The sequence below is a fragment of the Lepus europaeus genome, chromosome 7, assembly GCF_033115175.1.
Source record: "Lepus europaeus isolate LE1 chromosome 7, mLepTim1.pri, whole genome shotgun sequence".
NCBI lineage: Eukaryota > Metazoa > Chordata > Mammalia > Lagomorpha > Leporidae > Lepus > Lepus europaeus.
This window is the reverse complement of record NC_084833.1, coordinates 117744-138032: the sequence shown is the minus strand read 5'-3', so window position 1 is coordinate 138032 and position 20289 is coordinate 117744. Positions and strand designations below refer to the sequence as shown.

Below are 20289 nucleotides of genomic sequence, written 5' to 3'. Positions count from 1 at the left end.
CACACATACCCCCAAGCCCTTGAGGGCTGGGTCTAGTTTTCTATTTGCTAAGGAACAGCTCTGGGGAGGTCCTGCCTTCCAGATTTCTCTGTTTGGGAGTGAAACCCACCCCCTGCTCCCCTTTGCTGGTTCGTCCCCCAGCGGGAGGGGCCAGATGGCATCCCAGCTTCCCGTGGCCGTGGCCATGGCCCTGCTGGGACGTTCTAGCCTTTGCCTAGGACGGAGAAGACTCCTAGGATGAGGAACTTCAGCTTCGCACCCAGAAAGTCCCAGGCAAACTGGAACACGCTGGTCTCTTAGAGCCCGAGAGCTGTCCAGCAGCACAGCCTGAAGTTGGATCCACAGAGGCGTCTCCGTGCCCTGACACCTGGCCTTGGAGAATCTGCCACATCCGGAGGACATCGCTGGCTCCACCGAGAGTGGACACAGCCGTAAGCCCGCAGGTGCCAGGTTTGCTGGGCGTGGAAGGCCCGCCCACAGCCAGGGTCAGGGTCCTCAACAGAGAGTGCTCCTGGGGCAGCATCAATGGCCCACATACTCGACTCTGCCAACCGTGTGGGAGGCCTGGAAGAAGCTCCTGGCTCCTGGCTTCAGCCTGGCCCAGTCCTGGCTGTTGTGGCCATGTGGGGAGTAAACCAGTGGATGGAACACTTTCTTTGCCTCTCCTCTGTAACTCTACCTTTCAAATAAATAAATAAATCCTAAAAAACCAAACACAGTGATGGAGACCTGCCCTGAAGAAATGCAGTGTCCCCAGGGCTCCTAGTCCATCCCGCACAGCCAGCCAGTGACCTGTACCCAGGGCATGGCTCTGCCGTGGGTGGCCATCTGCTGCCGTCAGCCACCACGGTAAGCACGGCTCTGTGGGGAGCACCGGTGTCAGCCAGAGGATGACCAGGCCGGCCTGGGGGAAAGGCTTCTGGCTGGGGCTGTGGTGGCCACCGGGTAAGCTCCCAGCGCTGGGCGTGTTTTGTGTCTGCTGCCTGCCTTCATTGTCAGGCTGCAGGAGTGACACCCATGCCACCTCCGTCCTCCCCGGCAGGCGTGGAACCAAGGCCACCAGGCCTGAGCCCATGCTTTTTGTCCCTGCCCCAAGGAATGTCCTGGCCACCAGCACACGTGGCTTCAGAGTGGGGCGTTGGTGGCCTGGGCCACCCGGCTCTGCCGTGTGGAGCCAGAGCTGTTGGCTCTCCGCTGAAGGGGCTGCCCCGGGGCTGGTCCCCGCCATCCCTGCAGGGGTGCACAGCCCCAGGGAGCTCCCCGGGGCAGGTGCGTCTGAGCCCCAGGCTGATCCTTGGGTGTTCCCCACCCCAGCACACACAAAGGCACTGCAGACGGTTCATGGGAACGTCTGACATCCTGGCGCGTGAGGAGTCTTCAAGATGTTCGAGTTGTGTGTGGGGTGGGCACTCGGCCTGGCGGCTCAGGGACTCCTGCCTCCCGGGAGGGAGATCCCGCCTGAGCCCCCTGCCCACGACTTCAGCCTGACCCAGATGGCGAGTGAACCAGTGGGTGGGAACTGCCCCTCTCAAGTGGATTTTATTTCTTTGAAAAGGATTTATTTATTTGCTTCAAAGGCAGAGTTACTGAGAAAGAGTGAGTGATTCGCTATTTGATGGTTACCCCCAGTGGCTGCAACAGCTGGGGCTGGGCCAAGACGAAGCCAGGAGCCTGGAGCTCCAACCAGGTCCCCCTCATGGGTGGAGCACTCGGGCCACTGGCTGCTTCCCCAGGAGCTTGAACAGGGAGCTGGGTCGGAGGTGCCACAGCTGGAACACGGACAGGGGCACGCGTGTGCATGGCTGCCACCTGCGACTCCACCCCACAACTGCCTGCACGGAGCCCAGAGCTCAGCGGGGGTCTCCCAGGTGTGTGTGGGGGACGGTGACCCCCCCCCACGCAGGTGCGTGACAGGCGGAGCTGGGTCGAAGCAAAGCTGGGACTCAGCCAGGCCCTGGGTGTGGACGTGGGGTCCCACCAGCAGCTCAGAATGCAGTGCGGCTGGGTCGGGCTGCGGGGCTCAGGTTTGTCTCAACGCCTGCAAGAGGGCTAAAGGTGATACCTGGCGCTCCGGAGCCAGCGCCTAGAGCAGCCGCACCCACGCCTCTGCCCAGCCCCCGATGCTCTTGGGAGGAGACAGGTGGGGGCAAAGGGCAGAGGTGAGGCAGGCACAGCCCCCAGAGACCCCCGGAAGGGAGGGAAGGACAAGCAGGAGGGGCAGGTCCACATCTGTCCTCCCAAGGCTCCAATCGGGAAGTGGGCGAGGCACTTCCCCACGCCCACTCCGGGTGGTGTCCCCCCAGGGCCGCGGCCGCGCCAGCTCCCCTCCCTCTTGGCTGGCCCTCGACAGCCAGAGTTCCGGTCCAGGCCGGCTCAGAGCTGCTATGGGGTCTGCGACTGGTCACTCATCAGTGACACTCGGAGGGCCCCGCCGGGCGCTGGGGCCCCCAGGAGGGAGAAAGCGAGCTGACGGTCACCAAGGAGAGGAGGCGGCCCAGACCCGGCTCGGGGCCCCGGGAGGGGCGGCTCTGGCAGCCCAGGCGAGTGCCGGGCCTGGACGCCCACCCTGAGAGCAGCCCCCCAGCTGTGCAGGTGCCACCCTGGTGCAGGGGACGACCCCGCACCCCGTCCGCACAGCCTGCGATCAGCTTTGCGGGCTCCCAGCCCAGCTGCGTTCTCTCCAGGACGTCCGAGGCCCTGCTGTCCTCGGCCCGAATGACCGAGTGACCCTGCACTCTCGGATTCTGTCCTGAGAGGGGCCCAGCCCTCTGAGGGACGCCTGCCCACGGCTCGGCCCGAGCGTTCCCGCCTGCAGAACCAGGGGTCGAGGCCGGCGGTGCTCACAAGCCCGGGATCGAAGCCACCCTCTGAAGAGGGAGGGCAGCGCCAGAGCCCTCGGGCCAGGACCCCCCAGCCCCGCCCGGCAAGGCCGGCCCCTCCTCCTCCCTCTCCCCACCCCCCCAGACCACATTGGCCGCCTGACGTCTCGGTGTGAACAATGCGGGGTAAAACCTCGCGCCGTCCGCCGTCTGTGTCCCACCACGGCCCCTCCCCGCACGGCTGAAGGAGGGACAGCCGTGGGTGGTCCTGGGCACGGGTCACCCGTCACGCGGACAAGAGTAGGACACCGCGCAGCTCTGCAGGTCCGCGCTCCCGGTGCGCATCGCCTGGGATCACCGCGGTCCAACCCCGGCTCCAAGGAGACGGACGGACGCCGGAGCCAATCGGCTGCCCGGTCCTCACTCAAAGTCCAACCCCCAAGCCCGGCTCCAGTGAGACGGACGACCGCCGGAGCCAATCGGCTGCCCGGCCTTCACTCGCAGTCCAACCGGCTCCAAGGAGACAGACGGCCGCCCGAGCAAATCGGCTGCCAGGCCCTCACTCGAAGTCCAACCCCCAAGTCCGACGCTAATAAGACGGACGGCCGCCGGAACCAATCGGCTGCCCGGCCCTCACTCACTGTCCAACCCCTGCTCCAAGGAGACGGACGGCCGCTAGAGCCAATCGACTGCCCGGTCCTCACCCAAAGTCCAACACCCAAGCCCGGCGCTAATAAGATGGACGGTCGGCCCGAGCCAATCAGCTGCCAGGCCCTCACTCGAAGTCCAACCCCCAAGTCCGACGCTAATAAGACGGACGGCCGCCGGAGCCAATCGGCTGCCCGGCCCTCACTCACTGTCCAACCCCTGCTCCAATGAGACGGACGGCCGCCGGAGCCAATCGGCTGCCCGGCCCTCACTCACTGTCCAACCCCTGCTCCAAGGAGACGGACGGCCGCTAGAGCCAATCGACTGCCCGGTCCTCACCCAAAGTCCAACACCCAAGCCCGGCGCTAATAAGATGGACGGTCGGCCCGAGCCAATCAGCTGCCAGGCCCTCACTCGAAGTCCAACCCCCAAGTTCGACGCTAATAAGACGGACGGCCGCCGGAGCCAATCGGCTGCCCGGCCCTCACTCACTGTCCAACCCCTGCTCCAATGAGACGGACGGCCGCCGGAGCCAATCGGCTGCCCGGCCCTCACTCACTGTCCAACCCATGCTCCAAGGAGACAGACGGCCGCCGGAGCCAATCGGCTGCCCGGCCCCTGTCCCGCCCCCCCGGTCCAGCCAGGTCACTGCCAACTGGGAGCTACAAACCCGGATTTGTCGATTTTCTCTTAAACAAAAATAAATAAAAAAGTTTATTCGAAAGGCCATATGACAGAGAGGGGGCTTCCGTCCGCCGGCCCCGCCCCGAGCCCGCCGGGCACTCCCGGGCGCCGCGCGACACGGACCGCAGGCGCGCGCGGGGAGGGAGCCGGAGGCCTGGGCGCGGCCGCGCAGGGGGCGGGGACCCCGCGCCTTCCGGAGCCCGCAGGCCCGGCCCGGCCCCGACAGTGGCCGCCCGGCCGGGGCGAGAACGGCGGGGCCGGCGCCGGGGAGCGGCGGGGCGGGGCTTCCCTGTGCCAGAGGCGGGGCTAGGGCGGGGCTTCCGTGTACCCGGGGTGGGGCTTCTCGGACCAGTGGACGAGCCGGGGGCGGGGCTTCTCTGGCCAGCGGGCGGGGTTAGGGCGGGGCTTCTCTGGCCAGTGGACGGGGCGGGGCCTCTCGGTGCCAGTGGCGGGGCTAGGGCGGGACTTCCCGCCTCGGGACGAGGGGAACCACCGGGCTGGGGCCGGCGCCTGCGCGCGGAAGGGGCTGCGGTGGTCGCTCCCTGCCTGCCCACGCGGGTCGGGGTCTCCTGGCGTCCGGCGCTGTGACCCCGCGTTCCCTCCCGGGCGGGGCTCCCGCACGCGGCGAGGGTCCAGCCCGGCCCCCTCGCCCTCCGCGCCCACCCAGCGCCCTGTGGAGACCCGGGCTCGGCCCCGCGCGCACGTGCGCGACCCCGGAGCCGCGGGCGGCCGGGGAGGGGGCCAGCGACGGGGACCCCCCCCCAGAACGGTTAGATAAACCGCGGAACGCAGACAGCACGGAGGACCGGCCCCGCCCCGGCGGACGGGAGCTTAGGGTCCGCCCGCGCCCAGGGTCCGCCCCTCGCCCGCGCCCGCGCAGGCAGTGGGCGAGTCTGTTTGAGAGGTCGCTCCTCGCGTGCATTCGCTCATTCAGCAGCCCCGCGCAGGTGCCGCCTGCGACCCCAGCCCCTGAGCCCGGCTGCTCCGCTGCGACCCGGAGCTACGGGCGCCCAGGTGCTCAGAGCCCTGCCTCCCGTGTGGGAGACCCTGGCAGGGGCTCTTGGTCACGCTGCCTTTCAAACAAAAATAAATCTAAAAAAGGCAGAAGCTCAGCAGGAAGAGACCTGCAGGGCCGAGGCCGGGGCGGGCAGCTCGGGCAGGGCCCTGTGCTCAGCCACGCAGGGCGCGGGCGGCCTCTCAGGGGCCTGGGGCCCGGCGCCTGCCTTCCCCGGGACACCTGGGGCCATGGGCCTCGGGGACGCGCTTTCGTGCGGCCACAGCCACACGCACAGGTCCTTGCAGTGCCCATGTCACCACCCCTGCCTCCGCCACAGCTGACTCCAGGTGGCTGCTCCGTGCACGCTGCTCGCTCCCCGGGCCGAGCTGGGGTTCTGTGGCCGTGGCCATGGCAGACTGGGCGAGTGGTCCGGGCAGCGGGCGCCTTCAGACTCCCAGGGTCCGGCCCCGTGCCCCAGCCCAGCTCGTGTGTGGCTCTGGGCTTGGCCCAGGGAGGCGGTGATCCGCACCCCAGTGCCCTCCTCCGTTGCTTCGTCCATCTGCAAGGTCCCTGACGGAGGTGGCCGGTGGCCGGAGTTCTGCCTCTGACCTCCCTTAACCCTGCAGGCCCCCTCTCACCTAGGTGGTTAAGCCCCGGGGTCCTGGTGCCATCCCTGTCGGCCGGTTCCGTCCAGCTCCTGGCCGATGCTCCTGGAATGGCGGTGGAGGATGGCTCAGGTCCCTGGGCTCCTGCACCCTTGTGGGAGACCCTGAAGAAGCCCTGGCCGGTACGGCCATTTGGGGAGTGAACCAGCGGATGGAAGACTTTCTCTGTAGCTCCGAGTTTCAAATAAAATAATAAAAACGTGTCACATTGAAGGCCCTGGCTTGGTCGGTCTCTGGGGGGACGTGGGAGAACCCCAGACCTGCCTCCCCGGGTGCGAATTTCTCCCACGGGTTCTGGGGCAGCTGCGGTGGGGGCGAGCTCCAGGCGCGCCCCTCGCACCCTGGCTTGTGCGTGGGAAAGCTGAGCGAGCTCGGGGGAGGTGAGGGGAGAGGCTGGGCTCCTTCTGAGCCACAGGGAAGGCGTCCCAAGCCCACGCGGAAAATGTGCGTTGTCCGTTCCAGGGGCACACGCGGGGGCGATTCTGTGCGCTTGGTTTCGATTTAGCAGAAGGCAGAGAGCGAGAGCGAGAGAATCTTCCTTTCGGCAGCTCACGCCCCAAATGGCCGCAGCGGCCAGAGCTGGTCCGATCCGAAGCCAGGAGCCAGGAGCTTCCTCCGGGTCTCCCACGCAGGTGCAGGGACCCAGGGACCTGAGCCGTCGTCCCTGCTGCGCTGTGGGACGCTGGCCGTGCGAGGCGTCTGCCTGTAGGGGGCGTCTCTCGCGCGCCAGCAAAATAGGGGGTTCTGTTCCCGGCCCTCTGATTTCCCAGCCTCTGCCCTGCGCTGAGAACGGGACAGACTGTTGCTATTCCTCCAGGTGGCCCCAGGGGGCGTTGCTGCGCAGCTTAGCTTTTTTTTTTTTTTTTAATTTTTTTTTTTTTTTTGACAGGCAGAGTGGACAGTGAGAGAGACAGACAGAGAGAAAGGTCTTCCTTTTTGCCGTTGGTTCACCCTCCAATGGCCGCCGCGGTAGCGCGCTGCGGCCGGCGCACCGTGCTGTTCCGATGGCAGGAGCCAGGTGCTTATCCTGGTCTCCCATGAGGTGCAGGGCCCAAGCACTTGGGCCATCCTCCACTGCACTCCCTGGCCACAGCAGAGAGCTGGCCTGGAAGAGGGGCAACCGGGACAGGATCGGTGCCCCGACCGGGACTAGAACCCGGTGTGCCGGCGCCGCAAGGCGGAGGATTAGCCTGTTGAGCCACGGCGCCGGCCGCAGCTTAGCTTTTAATTCATCCTGTTCCTCCTCCAGTCTGAGAGGCGTGTAGGCAGCTTCACCCTGCACGTGCGGGGGGGGGGGGTGGGCTCACGGTCAGCTTGAGACCCGCAGAGAGGCAGAGGCTGACCCCACGTGGAGCCGAGGGCGGGCACAGGGGCTTGGTCCTCTGGGTGGGCATCTGGGGGTGGAGGTGCCCCTGCAGAGGTTGCTGTGTGGGCAAAAGGGGGGATCATGAGGCTGGCCAGTGGGGCTGGGGTCTGCGGGCCTCTCAGACGTAGGTGGAACGTCCTGCACAAGCAGGCTGCCGGCTGGGGCTGGAAAGCTGTCTCCAGACCGACCGGCATCCCCCCACTAAAGCTTCTTGTGCTGCGTGTGTGACCTTGGGCCTTAACTCTCACCTCCAGGGTGGGCGCCGTCTTCCACCCAGAGCTGGCAGAGGAGGGGGCTGAGCCCCTAAGGAGAGAGTCTCCAGGAGACCCCGCTATCTCCATGAGCCCCAAGCCAATCAACACAAGTATGTGAAACCGCCGTCCAGTGGGCACCCCCAGTAGGATGACCCCGTGAACAGACAGCAATGCCTCAGAAACCCGGACGCTCCCTCAGAGCCAGCGTCCGCTCGGGCGCTCCGCCTGCTCTCCTCCTGGACCAGACACTTTCTCTGTCGCCTGCCAATCAAATAAAAGTTTCTGCCTCTTTGCAAATTGTCTCTCGGCTTTTTTATTTCTGTACTGAGCTGAAGAAAAGAACCCACGAGACTCGCTCCAGCAACTGCCCTCCCCTCTGTGACTGGTAACAGACCACCTGCTGAGCCCTGTGCGGGGTGTCCACCCAGAGCTGCCCCTGCCCCCACCAGGCCCATGTCCCTTGGATGCTGTGCCCATGGGGCCTGAGCCACCTCAGCCGCTCCCACTGGAGGTGGCGTCCAGCTCACCCGGTGCTGCGCAGATTCTAACTGGGCTCTGGCCACGCTGCCCCCTTCCCGGGCCTGTGTGTCTCCCAGGCCTCGGCCACTCTACTCCACCCTGAGTAACTCTCTACTAACTTTTTTTTTTGACAGGCAGAGTGGATAGTGAGAGAGAGACAGAGAGAAAGGTCTCCTTTTGCCATTGGTTCACCCTCCAATGGCCGGCGCATCTCGCTGATCCGAAGCCAGGAGCCAGGTGCTTCTCCTGGTCTCCCATGGGGTGCAGGGCCCAAGCACTTGGGCCATCCTCCACTGCCTTCCCGGGCCATAGCAGAGAGCTGGCCTGGAAGGGGGGCAACCGGGATAGAATCCGGCGCCCCGACCGGGACTAGAACCCGGTGTGCCGGCGCCGCAAGGCGGAGGATTAGCCTGTTAAGCCACGGTGCCGGCCTCTACTAACTTTTAAAAAAAAGATTTATTTGTTTTATTTGAGAGGCAGAGTGACGACGGTGGGGAGAGGAGGGGGGGTTCCATCTGCTGGTTCACTCTCCACATGGCTGCAAGGGCCAAAGCTGGGCCAGGCTGAAGCCAGGAGCCAGGTGCCCATCTGGGTCTCCCACGTGGGTGCAGGGGCCCAAGAACTTGGGCTGTCTTCTGTTGCTTTCCCAGGCCATGGTGAGCAGGAAGTGGAGCAGCTGGGACTCCAACTGGCATTTTATGGGCCACCCCTCCCATGCCCCAACCTCCAGGGAGCGAGGGGCTGCCAATGAGCTTGGCAGTGACGTTCATTGTGGCAAGCACCTGAGGGCAGAGGTCAGAGTGCATTCTGCCTCCCTGCCATCCCAGAGCCTTTGCAGTAAATGCCTCCCGCACGCTGTGAGCGGCTCCAGCAGAGCAGCTGGACCAAGGACAGGGCTGTGGGAGCCCTGGCTTGTGGCTGGCTGCCCAGAAACTCCGCAGGCCCAGACTTGGGACTGGCACCTGCACAGGGTGGTGACCCCATCTCCAGTGAGTGGTGTCCGCTTGGACTGAGTGCCCTGCATAAGTGGGCAGTCAGCGAGGGCCTCGCCAAGCTCCTCTGCTGGGTGGGGGCTGTGCTCTCCACCGCCACCCATGATGGCTGGGGTCTTCCTGGGGCCTTAGAGCGTGGGTTCTCTGGGGAGAAGTGAGAGCTGTCACAGAGGAGGCGCCCACAGCAGCCCTGCCCTGAGCCAGGCAAAGCGGCTGCCCCCTGGGCGGGCGCTTGGCCATCCCGAGCCCTGACTTCTGAATAACACCTGTGCTCTGAAGCCCCAATGCCCCGGCCCGCGGGGTAATCAACTAGGACATGAGGAGGGCAGACCTGAATGGAGAGACAAACCAGACACGAGAAGGGAGACCAAGACAGTATTCTGATCAAGGTCTCATTTTATTGGAGAAGGAGGCAGCTTATATAATACAAGGCAAGGATTGTAACAGTCGAGGGCAAGCAGGTGTCATCTCACAACATAGTTCAAAGGAATAATTTCACAGGAATCAGTATCAATTTGAGAAAGGGAGTTACAGCGAGGTCTCACAGCTAGCAGACATGCTTATCAAGGTACAAGAAAGAGAGCACTGAAGCCAGATGGCCAGGCGCTAACCACATCAGTGAGCTGTACAAATGGACTTTTCTAGTGACTCCTCCTTACAGGAACACAGTTGAAGGTTAGTCTAAACAAAGGCCTACACAGGGAACCCAGCACAGTGGCTCCCAACATCTCCCCCTTCTTTGTATATAGCAAGATGAGGTTACATGTCATCAGTGCTATACTGCTGCGTTTTTGTGAGCAGTGCTGTTTTTATTTTATAATGAAGCCAACGATGGTGCCTGTCTTAGGTCGTGGATTCCACCTGCACATTTTTACCCGTCATCAGAATCCATCGTCATCGATGAATTCCTGTCTTAGGTTGATATGTGCGGCAACCCATCTTACCCGTCATTGACTACCCACCGTCTTAGCTTCTGGGGGACTTCCAAGGCCTAGTTAAAAAATACACGAAACACCTGCCGACAAGATAGGCAGTAAGGAGGCTTATGAGGAGGCTTATGAGGAAGATTACAATCCCCACAAACAGTTCTTTAAGCCAGGAGAAATTTGGCAGCCAAGATGTAAGCCAATTGAATAAACTTTCGGACCCTTTGTCTTGAGTAAAATGAGAAGCAAGTTCTGAGAGTTTTTGAACTTCACTAGCAATACTATGAGAGTTATCAGTAAGATTAAAACAACACATATTTTTAACTTGATTGCATTTTTTGTGATGTAATAAGAGAAGATAATCGATGGCTGAACGATTATTTAGAATACCTTGCTGTAATACTTGTTGTTTTTTGTTTATTAAGATAGGGCAGTTGAAGAATGATTAATTTTTTTGTAAGCCAGTCAATTTTAGCAGTGGGGGGTTGTATACCAACTTTAGTGACACTAATGTTAATAAGTTCTGATAACCCACTACCATCGGACCAGCCTGACATTAGGCGAGAGATGAAACATATAGCCAAATATCAATTATTTTTGATTACAAAAGGGGTTTGGTACAAAGTTTCAAATGATGAATGTCAGTCCATACAGACTGTAGCGAGGTTAGCACAAATTGCAGAACACACGGAAAACATCCCATACAAAGTAGGAAAAGCAGTAGCGGTCCAGCCAGCATTAATAACCAATGAATCCGTTGAACTCCTCCAAATGTTAGGGGGTTAGTAATAAACATATGTTGCATTTTACTTTTAAGTTTATCAGTAACAGACTCTATGTGGCATATTGTTAGTAATGTTAAAACAACATCCCCCTGGTACAGATTTACAACTTATATGATCTTTTAACAGCAAATAATCGATAGCTGCTTGGTTTAAGAGTACTCCTGAACGAACTTGATCCAATTCTTCAGCTATATTGGATAGCGCAGTAGCAGTAAGATTGATGGTTCTGGTCACCAAACATGCAAGCCTTCGAAGTCCATGGTTATTTCCATAAGCCGATCCAGGAACTCCCACTAGCTATATAGCCATGGTAAAGGCAGGTCTCTAATTAAGATGACATCATCATCACAGTTCTCAGGTAATGAGTGTTGCTGTCGTGTCTTTGGAAATACAGATGTTAGCATCGAGGCCACACGGCCCAATGAGCAGTTGCAAAAATCATCAGGGGCTAAGGATGTAAAAGCAAACTGATTGCATAAAAATACCCATCCCTTAGGAGCCGTGTCCCATACCAGTACCGGATCAGGTCCATTTGAGTGATTGGTGATAGGATCCCTGCATTTCACCATTGCTCTTTTCACAGCTGTTGTGGATGCCAGTGTTGATCAGCTGCAAAACGACCATCTTTATCCAAGGTGAAAAAATTTAAAGTGAATAAAGCATGTGAGAGCCATTTGTTAGAAGGCAGAAACCCCAAACTCCCCCTTTTTTATTTTATTAAAATATTGCTTTAAAGTATTATGTGTACATTTAACAGTGCCTTGACCCTGAGGATTATAAGGAATGTCAGTAACATGAGATATAAAAAAAATTACACAAAAAGTTTTAAAAGAGGTGGAAATATAAGTAGGTCCATTATCCATTTTAATTTGTTTTTTGGAGTTCCTAGGGAAGCAAAAGCTTGTAAGCAATGGGCAATAACATGTCTTGTAGCTTTACCTGTATGTAAGGGAGCAAAAATAAATTTAGAACAAGTATCAATAGACACATGTATATATTTTTGTTTACCAAATTCCAGGAAATGGGTGATATCCATTTGCCACAGTTGATTGGGAAACAGACCACGAGGGTTAATGCCATAATGAGGTACTGGTAACAGGATGGAGCAAGTAGAACAAGATTTTACAATTTGTGGAGCCTATTCTCGAGTAATTTTGTGTTTCAAACGCAGTGTATGAGCATTTAAATGATGTAAAGCATGATCTTTTGTAGCTGTCTCAATAGAATATACGCGCAAAGCAGCATCCGCTAAACGATTACCTTCTACTAAAGGCCCAGGGAGGTTAGAATGTGCTCGGATATGACCTATAAAAAAAGGGCAGGTACGTTGTCGAGTGATAGTGCATATGCGAGCAAACAAAGGAGAAGCAGCAGAGGACTCAGGAAAAAATGAACACGTTTCTAGTTGAGGTACTGGTAAGAACACATATTTGCTATCGGTGTATATGTTAACTGCTACATTCAAGGTAGACTGTAATGCAAACGCAACAGCAGCTAATTCCACTAGCTGTGGAGAAGAAAAAGGGGTGTTAATAACTGTACGGTGACCGTCACGAATTACAGAAGCTTGACCAGTGTTGGAACCGTCGGTAAATATCAAGGCAGCATTTTCTAAAGGCTGAAAGCTGGTATTTTGCGGGAACACACAGGGATGTTGTCGTAAAAACTGCAATACTTTATCTGCTGGATAGTTATTATGAACTTGTCCTGAAAAAGAAGCTAATGCAAGAGGCCAATCTTCGGTGAAAGATAGAAGCCACATAAGCTGTTTGTTAGTATATGGCTGACATATGCATGTCGGCTCTATTCCAAATATTTTTCTACATTCTAATCTCCCTTTAGCTATAATCTCAGCTATTGCGTTATAATATGGTACAACATTCTTTTTAGGAGTAGCTTGTAAATATATCCAAAGTAAAGGAGCCTCTTGCCACAACAAAACGGTGGGTAAATAGTCTGTAACCAAAATAATAAGAATTAAAGGCTGATGATAGTCAATATAAGAAACAAAACTCTGAGATAAGGCTTGTTGTACTTTTTCTAAAGCCAGCCGTGCTGTGGGAGTAAGCACTCGTTGGGAGGTGGGGGAACTATCTCCCTTTAGAATATCAAATAAAGGTTTAAGGTCTCCTGTTGTGAGGCGGAGATGAGGACGAAGCCAATTAATATCTCCTAGAAGTTTTTGAAAATCATTTAAAGTCCGTAAAGAATCCAATCGCAAAGTGACTTTCTGTGGAAGTATTTTTCGTGGGTATACTTGGAAGCCTAGATATTGATAAGGATATTGAAGTTGCATTTTCTCAGGGACTATGATAAGACCAAAACCAGATAACTGCTCTTTTATTACCATTAGACATTGCACCACCAAAAATTCCTCGGGTCCAGCTATCAAAATATCATCCATATACTGTATAATATATAAATTGCTATATATTTTGCGAATTTTTTGAAGAGCAGCACCAACGAATTGTTGGCACAAAGTAGGGCTATTAGCCATCCCTTGGGGCAGAACTCTCCATTGATATCTTTTCATGGCTCTTTAAAATTTACCGATGGAAACACTGAAAGCAAATCTGGGACAATCTTCTGGATGTAAAGGTATAGTATAAAAACAATCTTTTAAATCTATTATTGCAATATAAGAGTCTTTTGGAATTGCAGTGGGCAATGGTAGACCCGGTTGTAAAAACCCCCATAACTTCCACAGTAGCATTAACTGCCCTAAGGTCCTGAAGCGACCGCCATCTCCCAGATTTTCTTTTTGATAACAAAAATAGGACTATTCCAAGGAGAACTAGAAGGAACTATATGTCCTGCTGTAAATTGTTCTTCCACCAATATCTGTGCAGCACTTATCTTTTCCTGCGGTAAAGGCCACTGATCCACCCACACGGAGCATCTGATTTCTTAACAGGCCAAATTGGATTATTCCTTTTAGTGATTATGGGAATCATCATTCCAGCATTAATATAATTTTTTACTGTTTTAGATATTTTCTCATGTCCACCTGGAATTCTATATTGTTTACACTGAATAACCTTAGTTGGCCCTGGCAGCGGTACAGGGGCTTGATATAATTTTCCTACCACTACCTAGCGGTTTGATTCCAAAGGGCAGCATTTTCTTTTTCCCAATTTACATTTATCCTGTACTGCTCTTTAAATTGTTTGCACATGCATCAGTATGCAGATAACAAAATCCATCCTCACCTTCCCAAAGCCTATAGTTCATCCCCCTTTTCTACTGGCACTGATTGATTGCAAAACCTCAATAACTTGTGGAGGCTGTGCACTCCGTAACTTGCCATCCCAATTCTCACTCAATCCTGAGCAGAGAGCCCATTCCTTTGCCAAAGAGGCCAACTGAGGGTCTTTCCAGCCAGGAACATCACAGGTTACACATGCAACTTCAGTTTTCTTTTTAAAGAAAGGCATTGCTTTGTATACTTGCAGATTCTGCCAACTACTCCAATTTGTGACAGCAAATTATTTTTCAGCTGTCTGCTGTGCACAGACTTAGTTACTTTTAGTTTAATCTGCAAGAATATACGCTGCAAGCCTTGTAGTGCACACTAAAATTATTTAGAGGAAAGATGGTAAAGGAGCATAGATTAATAGAATGTTGCAATAAACACGGCTCCATTGCTTTAATGATACTATAGCAAGACGGTCCTCTGATCCCTGTAGGGAGGGCCCGAGGCTGGCCCCACTTCCAGTTTTCTGAACTCTGTTTTTTAATGAATTACCTTCTTTATCAGTTTTGGAGTAACATTCATTGGCCCAATGCCTTCCCCTATAGCACCGGGGGAAAATCCCAGGAGGAGCCTTATTTTGATTTTTTGACTTTTGGACAATTTTTTGTACACATTTTTGCTGTCCACATTTATAGCAGCCTCATTTCTTAGGCATAGCCCTCCTTGATTATTTTTATAATGACATACCATGTAGAGCGGCAGGTCCTGAATGTCCTGTTTTTAAGTGAATTCATTTTGCTAATCTCTCATCAAAGGGACTGTTACAGAACACCTCAGCCACAGTAGCCAATTGATTTATGTTCGCATTGTACTTATGTTTTGTAGAATTTACAGTACTGTGGTCATCACTAGGCAATCTTCACACAGCACCGGAAAAGGATCCATACTGAGAATTAAACATCATTAGTAATCATCACGGGCACGTTCAACATTCAGCTTGACTGCGTGTTCCCCCGGGATGAAACAGCAGCAGCAGAGGCTTGTTCTGGCTCCCTCTTAAAGCCCCCAAGGACAAGGGTGGCTCATTGCTAAGATTTTAGGCAAGCAGTGCGTCCTGTCTCGGATCTTGGCCAGAGAGCCAAGACACGAAGCATGCCCACCTGTTTATTAGAAACATTCCTTTATCCTTCTCCCCGGGAACTGGCCAGGCTCCCAAGGAGCAGGAGAAGGTCATCCGGCAGCAAAGTTACTAGTCTACCAGAGCCGAACCTAGATACAAGCCTCTCCATCCCAAAAATCTGTCCTTACATTTGGCCCTAGGGTTGCATCGAGGTATAGACGTATTTAACACATCATCATAAGAATACAATACAAATTTCTCATACAAGTATACATCCAGCAAACACAAAAACAGACATGTTGAGGTGCACACAGTCCAATTAATAAATGCGCTAACATTTTGCATTACTCTAAAATTAGTGATTTGGGTTTTATTAAATATTTGTAACATCTCTTTTTGATAAGACAAATTTTTTAGCGGATGGAACACGGTGGGTATAACCATTTAGCCATAATGATAGTAGCCTCTTACTATCTGTAATTGTTACATTCTTGTAGGTTTGTGTAATCTTAACTATTTGCGGCATATTTTGATTTACATTTTTTTTAAAAGCAAACCACGCATAATCTGCCCAAGCATTCCTATTAATAATAAAGGTAGAGTTAGTACATAATACAAAAACAGAATGGGTAGTCCAGACACTTTGTCACCACAATTCCTCATTTCATATAGTAATATTAATTTCACAACAGGTAACATTTACTTCAAGTGAAATATTTAAATGCAGGGTGAGGGCTGTCCAGTGTACACTGATCTATATTTTTTTACTCCCAGTGTTTCTTATCCACAACACCCTCTTCAGCAAACCAAGGACTAATTTTTTTTTTTAACAGCACTCATAAATTGCTCTAGAGTTTGTTTCTTTAACCCTATTCTCTACATCTGCAATAAAGTTTTCACAGCCTTTGTCATGGCTTGCTTTGTTTCTTTAAATGCACATTTAAATCTTTTCCGAGCAAATCCCAATGTTGCTCATCCAGGACTCCTTCTTCTTTGAACCAAGGACTGACTATTCCTATAACATTAATGAACTGTTTTATGGCTCGCCTTTTTTAACCCTTGCTTCTCGTGTCTTGAGTGAGGCTTCTAGCCCTTTTACAAACATTTCTTGCTTAGTTGTTTGTCCCATAGTTTCGTCGCTCCACTTACCCTCGTAGCCTGTATCGCGCACGGGTCAGGACGCGGTGGCCACTATGCAGGTCTTCACTCGCCTTCTCCGGGCCTGTATCACAGATGAATTGTCTGCGGTGGCTCTTATGAGATGAGGCGGCGACCTAAATGAAACAGCCGGCTTTTCCAGCGACGTTCAGCTCAATTCCCGTTCCTCATGCCCCACGTTGGGCGCCACTTGCCCCGGCCCGCGGGGTAATCAACTAGGACATGAGGAGGGCAGACCTGAATGGAGAGACAAACCAGACACGAGAAGGGAGACCAAGATAGTATTCTGATCAAGGTCTCACTTTATTGGAGAAGGAGGCAGCTTATATAATACAAGGCAAGGATTGTAACAGTCGAGGGCAAGCAGGTGTCATCTCACAACATAGTTCAAAGGAATAATTTCACAGGAATCAGTATCAATTTGAGAAAGGGAGTTACAGTGAGGTCTCACAGCTAGCAGACATGCTGATCAAGGTACAAGAAAGAGAGCACTGAAGCCAGATGGCCAGGCGCTAACCACATCAGTGAGCTGTACAAATGGACTTTTCTAGTGACTCCTCCTTACAGGAACACAGTTGAAGGTTAGTCTAAACAAAGGCCTACACAGGGAACCCAGCACAGTGGCTCCCAACACCCCAAGGTCTCTGAGGACAGCAAGACAGGTTTCTGTTGCCCCGGACAACAGCCAGCGGCAGAATTCAGTCCCTGTCGGTTAAGCCACAGCTCCCAACGGGCAGCAGGGCTGGCAGCCGTCACCCTCTCCCACTTCCTCCCAGAGACCCCCGGTGCAGAAACCGAGCTCGCTTGACTTCCCCCAGACTTGGCAAAACAGACAAGCCGCAGAGGGCACTTGTGAAACAGAGAAGAGGAAAGTTTCCAGTGGCTTCTGTTACCGGAGAAGCTAAAGGTCCTTGTCTTCACGCAAGAAAGAGTCAGGCGTGAGACAGAGAGCAGCGGAAGCAAGGTTTATTAGGGTAGGGACGGACTCCTCTCCGGACAGAACCCAAGAGAGTGCACAGCTCACATTTAGGCTGGGGTTTCTAAGGGGCTGGGTCTTGCCTTCCCACCTTTTCCCTCCCCCTCTCCTCCAGAACAAAGGACTTGTTGGGTGTAAATAGGAAAAATTCCTTTCTGAGTTTTCCCCCTGAGGTTGTCAGACAGGGGAAGCCTGGCTGGTGTTGGCCAAGGGCTCCTCTCTGGGGTGCCTGCCTTAGAGGAAGGATGTCTATCAGGCCAGGTAGAAGGGGGGACCCCCTGGAGGTCATCAGAGCGGGCAGGACTCTGAAATGCAGATGCTGGGCTGCACCTGGCAGGTTGGGGGTGACTGAAATGCGGATGCCCTTGTCACACACATAGGCTGGTTTCTGGCTTCCTACCTAACACCTCTCAGCCAGATGAAAGCCCAGCCTCTCGCTTGCCTTGTGCGCCGCCTGTCCAGACTGTCCGGTATCGGCTGGACTTGGTCTCCCAGAACCTGAGCCAGTCCAGACCTCACCTGTCCTGCTGCCTGGCTCTCGCCAGCTCCCTGGTAATGCCTTTGGGGGGAAGCAGGTGAGGACAGGAACTCGGGTCCCTGAGGGAGACCCGGACGGAGCCCCTGACTCCTGGTGTTGCCTCACACAGACCTGGCATCTGGGGAGTGAACGAGCAGACGAAAGATCTCTCTCTCTCTCTCTCTCTCCCCATCTCAATCTCTCTGTTTCTTTCTCTCTGTCTCTGTCTGCTTCTCAAATAGAAAAAATGCATTTAAAATCTTTTAATGCTTATTTTAGTTATTTGAAAGAGAGAGGGAGAGAGAGAGAGAGAGAGAGAGAGAGAAAGAGAGAGAGGTCTTCCACCGCTGGTTCCACCCGCTGGTTCACTCCCCAGATGGCCACCAGGGCTGGAGCTGATCCGAAGCCAGAAGCCAGGAGCATCTTCCGGATCTCCCACGCGGGTGCAGGGGCCCAAGCACCTGGGCCATCTTCTACTGCTTTCCCAGGCCACAGCAGAGAGCTGGATCAGAAGTGGAGCAGCTGGGACTCAAACCGGTGGCCATATGGAATGCTGGCACTGCAGGAGGCAGCTTACCCACTGCACCACAGCATCGGCCTTATATTTAAAAAATTTTAAAGATTAAAATGGCGAATTCTGTGTAATGTACACTTTGTACAATATGAGCCGTGGAGGTTGATTCTGGCCGCTTACGGTGGGGACCTGAGTGCCTTCCGCAGGCAACTGGGGAAAAACAGCTTAGCCCCGGGCTTCGGGATCGTCCCCTGTGAGGCGAGAAGCCCACTGCCCCTCTACTAGGCAGGAAGTCAGAAACTGAGCCTATGTGTGTGTGAGAAAGGCCTGAAGACCAGCACCTACTCTGGAAGCCCCAGAAGCCCAGCATCTGCACTTCAAAGTCCTGCCCAGACCCTGGTAACCACGCAGGTGGTCCCAGCCCCAACCCCAAGGAAAGCTCCCAGGAGAACCCTCTCAGCACCAAAGGGGTTACCTGACCTGATGACACGGGGCAATGACACCTTCTAGGTGCCCCAAGGGAAGCCCCTCTGCTCTGCCAGCAAGTCTGGGGAGGAATTTGCTAATTTTCACCCAACAAGCCCTTTTGCCAGGACTCCCCATCCTTTGTCCTGGAGCAGAGGGGGAGGTGGTAAAGAGATTCCCTTAAAAACCCAGGGAGTCCAAACGGACTGCACACTCAGCCCTCTGCCTCTGCTGCCCAGGTGTGTTCTCTCCACTCAGCCATGTAAGCTCGCTCTCCCCCGCTCTCTCTCTCTTTCTCTGCCCTATCCCCAATAAAATCATATCACGCAGCTCTCTGTCTCACGCCTGAATTCTTTCTTGCATGATGACAAGAACCCCAGGTGCCACCTCCCCAGGCCTGCAGGTCAGTCCCTGAGTCTCCGCCCAGCCGCTGGCCACAGAGAGAAGCTCAGGCCTCCCCAGGCCACGCGAGGAGCAGACGGAATTCAGAGCAGGAGGCCTGGGCCACGAGGGCTGCCGCCGGGGCTGGGGCCAGGCAGGCTCTCTGGCCAGGAAGAGGGAGGGCCTGCGCCAGTGTGGAGGACTCCAGGAACCCAGAGCCCCTCCACCCCGAGCGGGGGTGGGGTCGGCTTAGGCCAGCCCATCATTGCCCTGGAAACCGTAATTTGATCATGAGAAATGTGTTCCTCCCCTCAGTCCCCTGCAGGAAACAAACTTCTGAGAAAGGAAATAGAGTCCCCAGACACGACCTAGGAGGCGTCCGCCCCAGGCAGCGCACTGCCCAGCCTCTCCGCTCGACAGCTAGGAGATGCCCAAGGAGGAGCACCAGATAGCTGTGCTGGGGGCCCCAAGCTCGGCGGCCGTGACCTCCACCGTCATCAATGTCCACAGCGAGGTCTCCGTGCCCGACCACGTGGTTTGGTCCCTGTTCAACACGCTCTTCATGAACTGGTGCTGCCTGGGCTTCGTGGCGTTTGCCTACTCCGTGAAGGTGCAGTGGGCGCCCGGGGGTCTCCAGGGAAGGGGGGCGGGGGCTGCAGCTCCCCTGCCAGGTGGTGCTGGGGTGTGTGTGGCCTTAGTTGTGTGGACCTGTCTCCCGTGTGTGCCCTCACTGTGTGTGTGTGTGTGTTGGGGCTGGGGTGGGGGAGCTTAGGGAACCTCACAGGCTGAGGATCAGGCCGCGTGGGGTGACTTGGTCAGTTGGGGTTGGCCTTTGCCCCTCCAGCCCCGGGAATTCCCCCGTCTGCTCCCACCAGACGCTGCAGCCCTCACACCGCGGACTCTGGGGCAGCACTGGGGCCGAGAGCAGGAGGGTGGGAGTCTGGGGGGGAGGGCGGTCCTGATCCGGGGCTGACCTGACCCGGCCCGTCCACCTCACCCCCCAGTCCAGGGACAGGAAGATGGTGGGCGATGTGACCGGGGCCCAGGCCTACGCCTCCACCGCCAAGTGCCTGAACATCTGCGCGCTGATCGGCAGCCTCCTCCTGACCGTGATAGCCATCGTCGTCGTTGCCACCAGCTCGGCTGTGATCCTCCGGGCATTTTCTCCCTAGCAAGGACACCTGGAGACAGCGCGTCTGGCGCCGGCCTCTGCTCCCCGCACCCTGGCTGCCGGCCCCGCCCCTGGGCCCCGTGTCCTTAGGAGCACTTTGTCCAGAGCGGGGCTCAATAAAGTGCATGTGTGCGCGACA

The 20289-nt window shown here is 55.3% G+C and overlaps 1 protein-coding gene across 1 annotated transcript; it reads left to right on the top strand.

Annotated features, from left to right (window-relative positions):
- Positions 1-19351: 19351 nt before the first annotated feature.
- LOC133764057 (interferon-induced transmembrane protein 1-like) lies at positions 19352-20289 on the top strand. The gene is made up of 2 exons (XM_062197692.1): positions 19352-19589; positions 19984-20289. Exons 1-2 carry the CDS (start codon positions 19407-19409, stop codon positions 20149-20151), a joined length of 351 nt encoding a protein of 116 aa, XP_062053676.1. The 5' UTR covers positions 19352-19406; the 3' UTR covers positions 20152-20289.